The 17,451-nt window shown below is 42.0% G+C and overlaps 2 protein-coding genes across 3 annotated transcripts; one reads left to right on the plus strand and one right to left on the minus strand.

Annotated features, from left to right (window-relative positions):
- Positions 1-222: 222 nt before the first annotated feature.
- LOC118220964 (serine/arginine-rich splicing factor 7-like) lies at positions 223-16,117 on the minus strand. Of its 2 annotated transcripts, XM_035405468.1 has the most exons (10): positions 15,832-16,117; positions 8,314-8,494; positions 4,539-4,715; positions 3,042-3,116; positions 2,528-2,605; positions 2,351-2,404; positions 1,993-2,073; positions 1,740-1,784; positions 799-834; positions 223-671 (listed from the first exon to the last, which is right to left on the minus strand). In XM_035405468.1, exons 1-10 carry the CDS (start codon positions 15,854-15,856, stop codon positions 617-619), a joined length of 807 nt encoding a protein of 268 aa, XP_035261359.1. In that variant the 5' UTR covers positions 15,857-16,117; the 3' UTR covers positions 223-616. The 2 variants fall into 2 exon arrangements, with proteins under 2 accessions (XP_035261359.1, XP_035261360.1); XM_035405469.1 differs by lacking the exon at positions 1,993-2,073 and having other exon boundaries at positions 15,832-15,972.
- An 82-nt stretch (positions 16,118-16,199) lies between these two features.
- On the plus strand, positions 16,200-17,451 carry gemin6 (gem (nuclear organelle) associated protein 6). Its single transcript, XM_035405470.1, has 2 exons — positions 16,200-16,502; positions 16,858-17,451. Exons 1-2 carry the CDS (start codon positions 16,375-16,377, stop codon positions 17,228-17,230), a joined length of 501 nt encoding a protein of 166 aa, XP_035261361.1. The 5' UTR covers positions 16,200-16,374; the 3' UTR covers positions 17,231-17,451.

Below are 17,451 nucleotides of genomic sequence, written 5' to 3' on the forward strand. Positions count from 1 at the left end.
GACTATTGCAATAATTAAGAGCATAAGACGGTGCGACATCTCCCAAAACAGATTGGCCCCTTGGTGTACATCTCCGATACAGGCAATCAAATAATATCTGAGCAACACTGCCCTCTATGGGGAGGTTTGTGGAACGCACGCGCGAAGCTCACTCTTCGACAATTACCGCACACAGAAGCATGACACAGTTTGGCTACAAGTACAGAAGGATCACAGAGACGGTTTAGCTACAAGTGAAAATTTAATTTAATGTGCCCATACAAAACAACCTCTCCGTCCGCATATGATTTCTACAGCACCACAAAAAACAACAAATCTCCTGTATAAATGACGACTGCAATACCTAACAAAAAAAATCTCTTAACTGGGTTCCTTTTTGTTCCTATTTCAATTATTAATTTTATTATTATTTTTTTGAATGACAGGGAGAGGAATCAAAACCCCCAAAAAACACAGAATTATGAACTGAGAAATATGAACACAAGCCGACACTCGAAAACAGAATCTCAGATATGGAGACAGAGAATCTCGTACAGGTGTGTAAACACAAAACTTCATTTCTAAAAAGGTGTTTCAAAAAAACAACAAAAAAAAAAAAACAACAAAAAAAAAAGACTTAGTCATTTCTCTCTGGGCTGTCACTCCTACGCGGACTTCCTGATGGGGAACGGCTGAAAGCACAGAAGAAGAAAAGGAGGAAAGACGTTACTTCACGTGCATTTCGTCGCTTTCAACATTTGTGTGATAAGATCGCGGTCAGCCGTTATACTCTACCTCCTTTGACAGGGAAGGACATACCTTCGTTTTTGAGGTGACGATCTAGATTTTGACCGGCTGGGGGGAGGGGGAGGGGGCAGAAGTGTTAAAAGGTCACACTTTAAAATAAGTGGCAGTTCAAGGTTTAATTAATCCGATGCTCAAATTCCATGCACTGCTACTGGATTAATACGCACTCAAGAAGGGTATTAAAGAAGCAAGAAACAGAATTTCAAATGACTACCACTTATTCCAAAAGGGTTACCTTTTCTCATCTCTATTAAGTATTCACTGCCAGAACCCTTTATGAAATGACTGATCATAACAAAAAGATCCCTCTATTCATATGGTTGCCCCTAAAGATTATGCAAGATAAGGAAATAATGTGCAAAGATTTTTCAAGAGAACATTCCGGTTAGTCATGTATGATTTATACACCCATGAGCTTTGATTGTGAGCAAGTTTCCAACATCAAATAAAGTTGCTGCTGTAAGCTATTTCCCCATTTTTAACAGTGAATACCAAAGACCACATCTGACACAGTCACTGCCTATCGACTGAACTCAACAACTCCAGAGCATCAAACCGTTACTAAGCCACTGCGCAGAAAAGCATGCGATGCATGCGATAGGCTTCAGCACAAAAATGCACGCGATAAGCAGCTTCACAGAAAAGCATGTGACGCATGCAAAAAGACACTGCACAGAAAAGCATGCGATAAGCCACAGCACAGAAAAGCATGCGATGCACGCGATAATCCTCTGCACAGAAAAGCATGCGACGAATGCGATAAGCGTCTGCACAGAGAAGCATGCGACGCACGCGATAATCCTCTGCACAGAAAAGCATGCGACGAATGCGATAAGCCGCTGCACAGAGAAGCATGCGACGCATGCGATAAAGCTCGGCTCAAAGCGAAATCCCTTCTACGGCAAACCCTAGCGCGGCGTACACGGCGATGTGTGGCTAGAGAGACGGCTCACCTCCGCGCTGGAGAGCCAGACTTGGATCGGCCGACAGAGCCAGACCTGGGAGAAACACAAACGCACAATAAACATGCACGCGCATACACACACACGCTAGCCTTTCCCCCTCAATCCTCTGAAACAGAAACTCAGGGTCCGTGCTGATAAAGCACCACAGAGCAGAGGTGCTGATTCACCGGTCAATATCATGACCTGACCCATTACAACTGCTTCCTACATCACCACTCTTATTCCGAGATGCTTTACGTACCCTAGACCCGCATCCATGAAGGCTTTTAGTCTGTCAGGCAGAACACCTGGAGCTACCTCAGGGTCTGTATTCATAAAGAGACTGAGAGTGGGAGTTCAGTTGCTTTTTTTCCCCCCACTCACGAAGAAATTTGTTTAGGATATGAACAGGGAAAAGATGATTCATAAATATGGGCTGTGGGCCATCTCTAAAAGAGGTTTTTTTTTATTTTTTATGTGAGCTAGAAGTATATCTTACAAATAATATGAGGCAGGACAATTTCACTTAAAAAAAATAAATAAATAACTAAAATAAATTAAAAATTTCAGAGATTTCGAAAAGTATGATATGCTGGCGATAAAAGGAAAAGGGCCTTTACCTGCTCCTTGGGCGGGAAACTGACCGGGACCTGGACCTAGACCTGGTCCTAGACCTGGGGAAAAAACAGGAAGAGAGAGAGACAGAACTTCAGGAACGCCTCGATTCAACTGGACCTGTGACTGCAGCGGTGCCTTATCGCTCCCGTACAGGGACAGGGACCGGGGCCGGGGCTCACCTGGTCCGCTTGGGAGTCACGGACCTCGACCGCCTCGGGGAATTGGAGCGAGACCGGCGAGGAGAAAAGGATCTGGACCTGAAAAAGAAAGGAAGCCATTCGAAAAGGTGCAGAGAAATATTCCCACAGAAAACACGTCTGAAGGTCCCCAGAGAATTTAATGAAGCACGTTACAAAACCAAAACATGCGAAATAATTTTCCATTCTAAATATAGGGGAAAATGAGATGTTTCCTTTTAAATGGTTAAAGTACATGACCCAGGTCTGCTCTGGATTAACCAAAGGAGGCCCCAACACTCATAATACTGTGTAACCAAGGATGTAAATTATTTTAAATACACACGTTTGAAATGTGAAATGGACTGTATGTATCCCATACTTAATACAGTTTGCTTTGGTTTTTGGTATGAATCACGCCTCTGTGTCGTCTACAAGGCCATTTTGGTTATAGAGAAAGCAGCGGTCGAACATCAGGTTTAAAATACAGTATCCGTGGAAACGGGAAGCGGCTCACCTGCGGCTGCGGCTCCGGCTGCGCGAGCGGGAATAACGTCTCCCCCGGGAACGGGAATGCGATCTAGAGCGGGACCTGACCACATCACGGGAATGGACCAATCAGCACGCGGCAGTGCAGCGCCGCGCGTTAGCACACAAGCTCAGCCTGCCCGCTAGCACAACAATCACGCTAACAGAGCTCTGGCACTGTCCCTGTCTCACAATGGCTATGGCAATACGTACAGGAGAATTAGCATTACACGTACACAGTACAAGGTTAAAACAAGAACACATCAGCCTTACACATTACTGCAGTCTGTCTGGTACAGTATGTACAAAAATATCTGCGTAAAGCAGGCACTTTCAAATTTCATTCTCTCAAAATAAAAAGGTAACACATTACATCTACTCTTTAAGTAGTTATGGAGAAATGAAAAACACAGTAATCAATTAATTAATTGTTACTTGAAATAAACCTTGCAAGTTTGCAGGTCGAGCCTCTTTGGAACCGAGGTCTAGCAGATCTAGGCGATCTAGAAGTATCTATCAGCCGATCTCTCTCTGCATCTAGTCGTGTTCTTCGATTTCTAACGACGATCGATCGCACTGACAGCCAAATCGCTTGATTGAGGCTTGATAGGAGGCCTTTCTAGACGGGGCGGGGTCGCGTGCGGGTCGCTCCTCCGTTAAAACCGCCATGGCCCAAAACCGATGGCCAAAATCTATGGGGTTGGCCATCATCTTGGTGCCGAGCTCGCGTTTTCTGCCCTTTGTGAAATGGTTAAAGGTGCAGCTAGGAGTGGCAGGCGGCTGAGAGGGGGGGAGGGGGTGTCTGGCCTCTTATGCGGATCACCTCAAGGTCTAGAAGGATCGTAAGTGTGGAATTTGCTAGATGCCTCATGAAATGGCAAAGGCTCGTGACACCCTGAATCAAACGAAGGAACCTGTAAGGTTTTGGACCAGGTGGATTATTAATATTGCAAACAATACATTTGAAAAAAAATAAATGTGTAAAAAAAAAAAAAAAGAAAAAAATCAAACAAAAGAAAGAAAAAAAATAAGTCAGTCAACAAAAGCAAAAAAAATAAAAAAACAGTTAACATTAACTTTTTGTTTGCTTCTTTGTTTTTTTTTAAAAATGCATCATTCACGTCAACATACAGTAAGTCAGTCAGCATTCTTCCAAGTTCAAGTTTATTTTACAGTTTACTTTTCCACTGGCAATGAAACAGAGACTAGTGATGGCAGACTGAGGCTTCATGAACCCAGAAATAGGCATGGGCGGAGCTACAATGAGCTGTCAATCGCTCTTCACACCAATCAAAAACCGCAACGATTGGCTAAAAGCTAGCTAGTCACTCACAGCGTACGGTAGCCCCGCCCATTTCTGCAGTTTTATGACGCGTCATTCTCCCATCGCTCAGAGCGACTGATAGCCGTGTAGAAAAAAAACAAAACGGAAAAAAACGGAAAACTGAATAAAGGACGACGTGGCGCGTTGCGCGGGCGCACGTACCTGCTCCTCCGTCGCCTACTGTAGCGGTGGCAGTCGTAGGCATAGTGCCCCTTCTCACCGCACTCGTAGCACCTGTCGTTGGGATCGAAGGGCCGGCGGGTGGGGGGCCGGTCGTAGCGGGACCGCCTGGGCATTCCGGTAGACAACTCAACTCGAACGCGAGAGCCACAAATTACCCTGAAAGAGGAGGGGGGGGGGGGGGGGGAGGCAGAGGGGGAGGAGAGATTTCTAAAACACTCTGGAAAATCGCGGATAAAAACGCACACAAGGCAAGACTGAGAAGGTGGAACCAGGTGCTGGGAACAGGTGCTGCAGCGTTGGGCGCAGCTGCAACGTTCGAGACCCAAACGTTCTGTTCTACACCGTTTCTGCCCCCGCGTGCCGGTCCCGCGGCTGCTTCCAACCGGCTCAGCCTGTCGGCTCGGTTTTAAGAGCTCTCCAGGCCAGAGAAGTCGTGTGACAGCCTTCTGATATTGACAGATTAAAAGAAATAATGATAAATGCTACAAGCACTCCTAAAGCGTCTACGTACACTGACACTTGCTGGAAGAGAATGTTTGGCGCATGTCACTGCGGTTTGTTTTTTGGAGAAGAGGAGATTCTTGTTTGCGGCAAGACTGCAAGAAACGCCCTGAAACGGGCAACTGTAAGGCAAGACAGTTCCCACAAGGGCCACTAGGATAGATTGGCAATTGCTTCTGTGAATGAGCTACAGACAAAGAAAACTTCCCTTATTAAAACAGACCTGCACAATCTATTTAAAAAAAGGCCAAACATTTATCAACATTAAAGGCATACTATGCAGGATTTTTCAGCCTGTGTTTACAATCAAGTCTCCAACCCCGTCCACTCATTCCGAGTACTCGACCAAGTCACAGACACACAAATTCATCAGAAACTAGTTACATTTCTCCCATCATTAGGCTATTAGGCTACATGGTCTGGTCGGCACCACAAACAGGACACGTACAAATAATTTGAAAACCGGACATTCCGTTAAACTGTACATCTGGCAACCCCAGCTCCATAGCCAGAGGTAACCTTACATACGGGTCCAACAGAAAACAAGCCAGCTCCGCGTCACTTTACATCCCCTTGATGAACTTCAGCTGACGCCACTCAGGAAAAGCAATTCCAAGGTTACAGTAACTCTTGAATGAGTCCTGTCGGCTTGTCGTTTTGCTTCACTGTATCTGGGCAATTACAGCGGCTAGTTAGCTATTGCAATAAACAGGTTCTGTAGCCACACCCACCCATCCCCACACAGACAAAAAGTGCCACGCCCAGACACATCCTGAATACATGTTAGAATAACAAATACAGATAAAGGTGCACAAATTCAGCGAAAGTTCATAAAGACAGATTTCCAGGGCATCATAGATATGCCTTAGCATGGTCATTTTATAATATATCCTAATATTATTTTAAGTACCCTAAAAATCCTGCACATATGCCTTTAAATGAACACATCAAAATCATCTCAATTAAAGCTATTAAAATGAGTCTCTTATTGCTTTATAAAATAATTTCTCATAAAATAAAGGGAAAGCTGAACATTCTTTGAAATCCATATTACAATTAAACTGAAGTACCAACGGGCCAGAAGACTATTACACAGATATGAAGCATGTTTTGATGTTTCTCACATCTTGGTATAAAGACCGATTTTCCCTTTCCTGAAACAGCTGGTTTGCCTTTTTGACTACAATTATTTTGTGCCAATTTACACAGTAAGAGATAACTTATTTCATTTGTAATTTAAATACGATAAAGGATAACTGTTAGCCTACCGCTTTCCCACAGTAGAGCTGGAATCTGGCTGGCTCAGTATACCCCTTTTCCCACTGTAGAGCTGAACCAGGCTGCTTCATTACATCCCTTCCCCACTCGTATTCAGACCGAACTGTTCAGGATGCAACTTTGGGTTTGGCACATGCTGCAAACCCAACCATGGCAGTCTTGGTTTAACACACTTGTGGAACTTTTTTTTTTTTTTTATCATGAAGTCAAAACTGCAGTACATAGCAAACCAATATTTTTGTGTACCATCACTCCCCTCGTCAGGCTGCTGGGAAGTAAGAAATTTCAAAGGTGTGCTTCTCAATATTCTGTAGCTAGTTCTCAGTTAAGCGACTGAAAAACTCAAAATCAGCCAGCACCTTTCGTGCTTTGGTCAAATATTAATTTATATATGCATTCCTGTCTATTTGTGATAACGTATGTACGAGCGTGATAGCTTATCTACCAACCGCCGCAGCGACTTAGGTTGAACAGAAAGCACTTAAGCATGCAGCTCAATATGTACAAGTTACATCATTCTAACCAGATTTGATACAAACTATGCAATACAAAATGTAAGTACAGCTGTGCTCCATGACAGATTTTGTGTCCCTGAATCTAAATTTGAGCTGCCTTACTGCTCAGGCATAAGCCCATTGAGTTTTGCCAGCCTAGCTCCAGTATGTTACAGCATGGCTTGGCTCAGCACAGTCAATAAATGGAAAAGCGTGTAACCCTGTGTTACCCTGGAACTACTTTACAAACTGCCAATCCTGTCATCTATCCAACCAGCCAATCATAACTAAAACAGGGCTCTCAGAAGCCAGTCCTGGATGGCCACAGTTTCTGCTAGTTTTCATATGATCTGACTGCTTATTGACTGACTGGCTAGAGTCCACACACCTTGTTTCCAAGGCCTAAACTGGCTGCAGATTGGAACGAAACCTCAAAACCATGCAGACGCTACAGCCGTCCAGGACTGGAATTTTGGGTGCCTTATACGAGGCATTTTTTTTTACCAGCCAGTTATACATCGCTACTATTAACTGAAATTACAGAAAACTACAGCATTTTGGGCAAAGTACTTGTTTATAATACGCACAAACTTTTTCCCAGCTTGCACTCATTTAGAATTAATTTCATCTTGCTTGATAATCAACTGCAAACAAATACAGTTGGTGTATGCTGGCTAAACTGCTAACTGAAATGGTCAGTCACAGAATCTCATAATTAAAAACAGAAGGCGCTGCTCATATTAACACATGGAGCTTATATCAAAAAAAAAAATAATCTAATTTTAATGCAGTACAAAATAACGCTTCTATATTTCAAAAGAGCAAATTACTTCAATGTTTTTTTTGTTTTTGTTTTGCAAACGTCAATCAGAAACCCTCTGACCACTTTCAGTGCATTCAAACAAACGATTTGTGGGCATGAACGTGGAAGCTTCCAGCGCAGACTGCCTTCCAGGTCTCTCGAGGTCTGGACTAGAGCCAAAATGGGGTCTTGCTGTCATTCTATAGACCCACCAGATACTCAGCTCCTGAGTTCCTTACATCCTCTCTGCTTCGTAAATACAGGAGGTTCCAGTTGGTAACTGGACTCTCTGGTGCTGTATTACAGTGCAGAACATCCATTGTGATAGTACTCTTCTTAGTCACTCCGCTTAAGCAATTTTCAGAAGAAGTGTGAAAACAATGTTTCGGCAAGAACGGGAGTGAGACAGAACTGCTCCATTAAAAATATGGAGCAGAGTTTCTCGTGGGTCCATATAATCTGTGGTGCCGTTTACTTAGTTAAGGTCTTGATCTCACAAGGCCAAGACTGGAGCCAACATCTCAGCACTCAGTACTGTTCGTTTAGGTAATGTCCACGTCTCTCGAGGTCTGGGCTAGAGCCAAAATGGAGTCTCGGTGCTGTTGACTTAGTTAAGGTCCAGGTCTCTCGAGGTCTGGGCTGGAGCCAAAATGGAGTCTCAGTACCGTTTCGCACTTACTTGCCATCCAGTCCTCGGACAGCATCCTCTGCGTCTCGGGGGTCTTCAAACTCCACAAAGGCAAACCCTGGAGGATTCCTAGCAATCCACACCGTTCTCAACGGTCCATAATAACCAAACGCCCGCTCTAGTTCTCCTTTCCCAGCACCTGTCCCAAGGTTACCCACGTAAACCTTAGTCTCTGGAAGGAAGAATAAGAAAGTGGCGCTGCAGTACAGGCGGACTCAGATTCTAGCACCGCAAAGATAATGCTTCGCTTTCTCTCCCTCCTGCACGAGCACCGTTTTCCCTCACAGTCAACTGCAAACAGAAGTCAAGTCAGGGTTGAAATCTGGGCTGTAGTAGTCAGCATTAGTCAGCGTTTCATCGGATTTCGGTGTTCTTTGGGGCAATCGTAACGGCTCTCTTGCCACTTGCCTATGCGGTGGGTAGATTCATTTGTATTCAACAGGGATACAAAACGGGCCAAAATATTTCCTGGATGTAAGTCGATAGTGACTCAACATTCGTTTCTTACATCAAATTATAATAAGAAACCAGGTAACCAGAGATACAAACTTCTAGGTTCAGCCCCATCTTGACTACTCGTTTCAGTCTGACTCTACTGACTTCCAAGAGTTCAAATCACATGTGAAAAAGCAAATTTAACTCCAAATCGGCTGTCAGCAATCCCAAATATAAACAGAACTATGGCAAACGGAACCAATTCAGTGTCTGTTTACTGTAGGTGAAAATTTTATTCTGGTTTATTCGTACTTCTAAAAAGCAGCACAACTTCCTTTTTAAACAAACTCGGTCCAACGTAGGAGGAAAAAATGCAAAGATTTTTTTTCCACCCGATTCATTCTCTCAGCTCATCTGAAAATGTTCACGGGGTTAGACACGCGTTTGCAGGGGTTTCCAGATAATTACACAGGTAATTTGCTCTTTGAATTATAAGCGATCTGTAAAATTACAGTTATACAAGTCGACACTTTGCACTTCCAATTATCCCCAAAAGCGAAGCGTGTCTGAGGCCATTCAAATGACATTCAAAACTTGGCTCTCGTACGACTGGAGACCAATCAAGGCTGGAAATTCTGTTAACGAGGCTCCTTCTTCTCAGTTCTCCATCAGAATTCTGATGCGCCGTATCCAAAACTGAAACAGTGGGTGCTGTGTGAGAGGCGAGCACTTTTTCAATTCAAATGTTGGCAAAGCAAAATAAAATTTAATTGACATTAAACTGGGAGCACAATCCATATCATTTATACCCTTTTAAAAGACTTGCCACAGACTGTAGTGAAATGAAAAATGACAGAGGCGGTTTTGCTACGGGGAAAAGCCCGTAAGGTAGATGTGAGATATCTTGGATGACATCACCTTGTCTAGTGTTCAAGCAGACTGGCCCTTTTAGCCTTGGTTTGTTCACTGCCTTTGTTTTATAAGGTTTGTTGGGCAGCAATAGCTATTTATAACACTAGCAAATTTACTACTAAGGAACATAGGCCAATATTGCTTTACTCCGGGGACTACAGTAGAAACATTTCCAAGGTAACAGTGGCTATAAAACCGCTATACTAATGTACTAATGCAGCGCAAGATGCAACTGTGACAATCAAAGCATATCCTGGCCAATACAAGTTGCTGTAATAGAAGTGATTAATGCTCATATTGCCGGAAGGTTCCACAGAGTGCGGGTGATCAATGTGATTTATATACAGAACGACTGCGCGCGTGTAGAAATCACTCTTGCTAAATAGCTGTCCTCTGCTGTTCCGAACTCATTCTGCGTATTCCGGAAAGCGCAGACTGGGAGAAGCATTGGCACTGTGTCAACACTGGGAATGGAGAAAAATGCCCAGGGCTTCAAGGAAACACGTCAACAGCCTGAACTCCCAAACCCAAAATCGCCAAACAGCTATTTTTTCTAACAGCCGCAATATAGAAGTTCAGCAGGCTGTTATTTTTTATGACAACTTCCAAACACCGTGCCATTTTGCTTAGGAGGGAAGTATTTACTTTCCCCCCACCCCCCACCTCCATGAAAACATAAGCCTACACTGTACAATTCAACTGTGCAAAGACACAGATGTACGACTGTACTGGTGAGGGTCTTCTTCAGAAACCGTGAGAGCAGACCCCTTATGTTTTATATGGATTCGCATCTCCCAGCACATTTCCACTGACCTCAATTTGTTTCCAAACCACCAAGCTAACGAGGTAGCGTAGCACGCGCAGGTTTGTGTGCAAATGTGCAGCCGGCTGAATGGAGACTGCATGGGTCGATATGAAATAGGCCTCCATGAGCGCACTACTAAAAGGCAGATGTAAACTTCATGAATATGTAAATAGAGCAGGGATAGCAAAGACTCCAGTGCATGTAAAAAATTCACCATCCAGATTTTTCCAACCAAGCAAACACTGGGTATAGTGCTATGCACTTGGCTGGGTTGCAGCGGTAAAAATACTGGTGTCTTTTCCCAACAGAAATACCTTGCTTTAAATTTTTCAAACTTACTCGAGACTGATCAAATAGATGTGAAAAATGGGCTCCTATCTAGCAGGCAATTGAGAATGGTAGCCCAAATATCATGTAACCAAACCAGTGTTCAAATTATATTTAACTGCAACTGTATTTCACTTACGATACTGATTGATAAAGTGTTTTTCATACAGAGTGGTACAGGTGCTTTCCAATTAAACAAGAATTAAACACAAGCAGACAAAATAAACAATTCATTAAGATACATATTTTTTCATGTTTCAGAATCGATTATCTGATTTCATAGCTAAGGTGGACTGATATTTTTGTTACACATTATTTGTCACCACACTACAAAAAGACAGAGGCTCTGGAAAAAGTACAAAGAGGGGCAACTAAACTGGTTCCCGAGAAGATATTCAATCTTTTCAGATTTAGCAATGAGGGAAGATTTGATTGAGGTTTTCAAATTCATATAATGTACGAGCAAGCTACCAAAGATCTTATGTCTGAAGAACAAAGGGGCGCGTGTAGAAAAGAGTTCATGGTGAATTCCGCAGAGTTTAAGGAAAAGTTTAACAGAGCACTGTCAGTCCATGCAAATGCTTAGTTATGTCATATAGTAGAGGCAGAGACCTCAGAGGTGTTGAAATCAGGGAGACACAGTGCTGGATGGACTGAATGGCACGTTCTCCTCATTATGTATTCTTATATGTTAGATGGACCGAATGGCCTGTTCTCATTATTCATTCTTATGTTCTAGATTGGCAGAATGTTCTCCACATTATGTATTCTTATATTCTAGATGGACTCACAGCACATTGCCTGTATATGCCAGGAGATGCCCTGGGTAGCTGTGTGTCCTTCAGGCATGTACATAGAGTAACAAATCAGTCTCAATCCAACCACTCTAGCAATCATTTGCATCGTTATGACACAGGCCAAGCACTCCCATTATATAGTGCTACTATTGCAGGATTTAATCTACTTTCTGCCTGTAATATTCCCCCCCAAAAATAAAAGTATTTTTTTCAAATATCAATATGCAATTAGGGAGTGACACACTTAATATCAAGGGGAGAGTGGATTTTAGACTGAATTTCATGACAAAATAGCATTCTTTAGAAATAAATGTGCCCAACATGACATCACCTATTAGACCAAAGAACACAATTTACCAATTTCTGCTGAAAAATATCAGTCTACTTGCTTTCCTATTGATGACACAAGAGTTACAAATCCTTACCCTGGCCAGCTCAGTACATAACGATGGATGCTAACCTTTCGATGATTGCCTATGATTTATCGGGTGAGTGTGTAGGTGTGTGTGTGTAATTGTGTGGGTTTTCCACTGTGCAGCCATATTCAGATCAGAAAAGTGATCTTCACAAATAGCCTTTGTGATGAGCAAATGCCACTGACGCATTTGTGCTACAAAATTAGATTTGTTAAAAGCATCTCTGCAAGCAGTGTACCTTTACATTCTACATTCACTTATGCTTGTCTGTTATAAAGTAAGAGACAACTGACAGTGCTTTGAGTTTTAATACCTTACTATGGTCCTCAAACTCACCACTAGCAGTTTAAACATTAAAACCAGCCCTACAATACAGAAATTATTTTTCATTTTCAGCTGACGTCAATTAATAAATGGAATATCTGTAGAAATAGCTAGCATTGTGGGTGGTTTGGCCATTAAAATTTTTTCTGAAGCAAACGGCTTTCTAGTAACATACTTAATCAACACACAGGCCTCCAGCTCACAAAAGGCTATAGAGGAAATTGTTTCAGTGCAGCAGTACACATGACTACCCTTCCAGAAAATGGGGAATGTCAGATCACTGGACCACTGAAGTAAGGAGTCATCTGGTTGTGTACACCTGAGAAGAGCACTCATCCCTGTAAACAGCTAGCCTTTCAGCAGGATTAACAGTGGAGCCCAAGGGGCAATGCCAACTGCAGCATGCTATGTGCATACAATGCACAATGCAACTGCAATGCACTGTGATGTCACAATACTTCAATATGCATTATTCTTTCACTTTCGTTTTTTTTTTTGAGTATTTACCCTTCGGCAGTTAAATAAATAATAGGCTTATCGTGCCTATGAAGTGCATATCAACATATGAAATTACCTTACACTACAACTCCTTCATGGTAAACTAGACTAAAGCAGGAGAAACTGGTTAGCACTCTCACACATTTCCTGTACCATGAGGTCCCGTCTCAACTCCACTGGGTGGACTACCTCATTAAGGACGATAATGGGAGCCCACACAAACCAACCAGCAATGTGATCAAAAGCCTAAAATCTCACTGGTATTGATTGGTAGTTAAGACTCAATCTGCTACCGTCACGCTGGTATTATCAAAATTGCAGCTGCTCAGCGTTTAACGTTTAGTTAATTTAATTAAACTGAAGACTTCGATGTTTGCAAGAAAATTAAATTGAGAAAAAGGTTAGCTTTGAAAGTAGTGTCTGTCTTATGAATTGTTTATTTTCATCAATAAACAAGTGGAAAATGATGGATACACAAAGAATGGAAAATATTTGCCTGCAAAATCCTTCGTCAGAAAAACTGGTTAACGTTCAGCTATAGTCAATCATAAAGAAATTTAATTAACATTTCACCGCTTAAAAGAATTCACTGCTCTAACAGTGAACAAAATAGTAAAAAATAAAGTAAGATAAAGTAACCATTTTCAAAAATTACATATGCACCACTAAATATATTTCATGGAACCATTAAGTTGTGGTTTAACTTACTTGTTTAACTAATGTGGTCATATACAACCAATATGGGTCATTCCCTTTTTAAATCAAGGGATGGATTAAAAATGCCGAAATGATCAGGACACTACTGCATTGCTTCCAAAAACCAACTAGGCAGGTTTGTTTGCTTAAAACACTTTTGTTTTTGAAACAACATAATACTGTGTTGGTATTCACATTTTTTTTTGTCTCCAACAATATACCCAGCACCTAGAGAGCTCTGTATGTACACACTGGCGCTTCATGACTAACTGGGCAATGTGTTAGCAACAATCCAATTAGGAGACGTGACCTAGGCATTAACATACTATATACACCGCTGAAACTTACTGACACAGTAATCTAATTAAAATTAAATGGGAAAGAAGATTTGGTTTCATTTTCCTTAATAAATAAATAAATAAATAAAAAATAATGCACGTAAACATTTGTATTAAAAGGTCTTGGCCAGCAAAATAAACTGCCTACCACCCCATTTCCACCCTACAGCTATTAGATTCCTTAATGAAGCAGATGTCTGTTTTTTGGCTTGTACACTGCAGTGTAGTATTGTGAATCACTGTCTGTACCAAAAGGCAATGTGTGCGGGTGGATGTTCCTTCCTGAATGACGTATACGTGTTCTGCTCCTGGTGGCAATGTGAATTTCCCCACTAGCGATCAAAGTACACCAGTCAATACACTCGTCCCAAAGCCTACAGCCAGCAAACACCAATGACAAACATATATGAGGGAAAAGGTAGGAAAATGTTAGGGCTGGCATAAAAAGTAGATAATAGTATTGTGCCAATCTGTCTCTTTTTCTGACCAACTGCATTTCTAGTTTAAAATTTTTTTCAGAAGGATGTGTACATTTTCTATTGCAGTAGGCTGAGAAGCTGACAGAACACCAGCAGGCTTCAGAGTGCTCAGGGGGAACCGCAGCTGTCACACAAGCATCAGTTTGAAAAGGCCTGACCTTAACACTGACCCATGTGCTTCTGTCCACTTACATACTTTCAGCTGCTGTTGTGTTTAATGTAGGTCTGTGTGATTATGGCTTCAATACTCAACGAATGAAAGGCCATGCAACATTAAGTATAATTGAACAGAGGTAATTACTGGCATTATATGTGGTAAAACAAATAAACCTAAATATACACATTGGAACATCCAATCTATGGGATGTGCTACTGTATGTCATGTATGCCATATATCTGGCTAGTGCCCTCCTCCCCTCGTCAGCATCCTGTTTTAAGTTGTACATATGAAATAACTAATCAGTTGGCCCAGTTTTCATAACCTTTTTCTTTTCACTTTCGTACGACATGAATTCCATGAAATCACAGTTTAACCAATACATTTCTAGCGAATGCTAGAATGCAAACTTGCCAATAATCTGAATAATTTACAGCAATTGTAACTATATGTACCAGGTAGCATGTTTGGTGGGGAAATGAATTTTAAAAATCAGAATACCATCGTTACGAGGAGCAAAACAAAAAAAATAGACAAACTATTCAACGAAAACACGGCGACCATGCAGATGCCCTCGGTTTAATGCCGTCTGAAATTGCCACGACTCGTGTAGCTAGACACCTGTGCCTCATTATCAATGCTACGTAGAGTTACGTTAACGTACAGATCGAGTGGTCTTATGACAGGCTGAACGTTAACAGCCGAACTACCTGTACACTTTCCCAGATCAAAATCAAAATATCAAATAACGTTAAACTCAATAAGACAGCAGATGCCAAAACGTAAACGTGTTTGAATTATACGCGCAACGTTTGCGCGGTCTTTTTAGCTGTTCCTGGATTGCAGATTACTATGGCTACTGTAGCAACGGTCATGCTAGCTAGTGCTATATTGATCACTGAGGGATTAGCCTATCCATCGCGACATGCTAGACTAGCTACAAAACAATCAGGCTACAACTAGCCTACAGCTATCTAGCGCCGCGGAACCACCTTACAAATGAATCCACGACTGGCTTCTATAAATGTCTGCGACAAATAGTCAACATTTTGAATACAAAATACCAGTAGGTGCGTGTGCCAAGGCTTTTCTGGTTACATCGCCGACATCTGAGATTTTCTCTGCGTGCGAACACGCATGGTTGCTAAATTACCTAACTAGCCGCCATTACAGCTATCTCGCTAGCTAGCTAATCAACATACTGATAGATCGTCAAACAAAATGTGATGAGAAAGCAAACACCCCATGTTTCCAGTTTATACTACGTTGTATAATATATAAAGTAACATTTCTTGTTGTCAAACTGCCCACATATTAGCCCTTACCTCCGTACCGTCCGTATCTAGACATGACCCTTGTACGACAACCGTTTCTCTCTCTGACAGGGAAGCTGTATCCATCCGTTTTGCGCGTGCCCACAAACGTTTTTTTTTCCCCCCTCAACACTACAAGCAAGCGAAATGTATTTTATACTGCCATGGTAGCGACTTTAGGGAAACGAGATAACAAGAAGCCAAGATGAACATCTTACAGCCAAATCTCATGAGTTCAAAAATATTTACAAAATTAATCGCATTTTCTAATTTTAAGAAAATAAACAAAACATTCCATCGGTCTGTACCGGAACAATTCGACTTGTAGTAATTGTTTCCATCGACATATTGTGCTGCTACACTTGCTTTGAAAAAATTGCCGCATGGTGCTCTGGGAAATAATCGTTAGCGTTTGACTCGTTGTGACGCCTTTGGAGGTAGCCTGTTCTGCCGGTTTTTTCCTTTATTTTGCTAGCTACAAAATTGTTTGGTTATTCGAAAACTTTGTTTTTGACCACTTTACTACATTTTCTTCATTAAAAGTCGGCAGGAATTATGAACGAATGGTCTAAGAAGAACCCACTAGAGTGGAATGAATATGTAAATAAAGAGGTGAAAGTGACAGCAGACGAAAAGCATGAGTATCAAGGTTGGGTTTGTACCGTGGACCCAGTCTCTGCAAGGTGACGTTTAACTTCTTCAGCTATCATATCTCAGTATTACGTTGAAAATTGCACCTTTACGACTTGTGTTCTGCACTCTGTTTGGTAACTAGCTAGCTCCACGCTTTAATTTACCTGCAAGCTTAGCCAGGTAGTCGAAGGGCAAGCTGAATTGATCTCAGCATTATGTGATGTGGGTAGCTGCAGACTTTAGGTCGCGTTAAGTTAAAACGAAACACTTGACTGTTCCAATGAGCCAATGGTGTGCAAATGTACCTTGAATACGAGGGGAAAGTAACTGAACCATAGACATTAATCGAACTTTTCATGTTTTCCGACTTGTTGCCATTTTAACCTTTCTTACTCTCACTCTCAGTATCGTCTTGGTGAATTTCCAGAACACTGGGAAGGCTTCTATCGTGGTGGTGATGGGCCACGCAGTAAGAGAAGTGGAGATTCTGAAAGAAGGCGACGAAGAGATGGCGAAACGATTGAGCTCTTTGTTCATGCCCGAGGGACGCCAAGTCCTCAGCACGGACGAGCTGAAAAGAAAGAGGGAATGCTTGCGCGCGTGGCTTGAGAAAAATCTGATTCCAGTAACGGAGGAGGGTGAGACGCTGCGTGTGGCTGGAGTGTTGACTGTGAATCCCCCATACGGCTCACAAGACTGCTGCAGCTCCAATGAAATTATACTTTCCAGAGTACAGAGTCTCGTGGAGAGTAATCCTGGTCCGGATGAAAATTTATAACACATCTCACTTCTGTGAGAATGAACTACAGGAGCTTGGGTTGTTCAGTATACTGTTGTCATTTCTCTCACTCTCTTTCTCTATGTATATTTTTTGTTTTGGCAAGTACTGCTTTTGTATAGGGTTCTAAGCACAACTTTATATAATTCTGTTATTTGATGTATGGCATTGCACATCACAATTATGGCTTTGTCATTAAACTTTTTGAATCGATAATTAAA

Source organism: Anguilla anguilla, chromosome 2 (assembly GCF_013347855.1).
Source record: "Anguilla anguilla isolate fAngAng1 chromosome 2, fAngAng1.pri, whole genome shotgun sequence".
Lineage (NCBI taxonomy): Eukaryota > Metazoa > Chordata > Actinopteri > Anguilliformes > Anguillidae > Anguilla > Anguilla anguilla.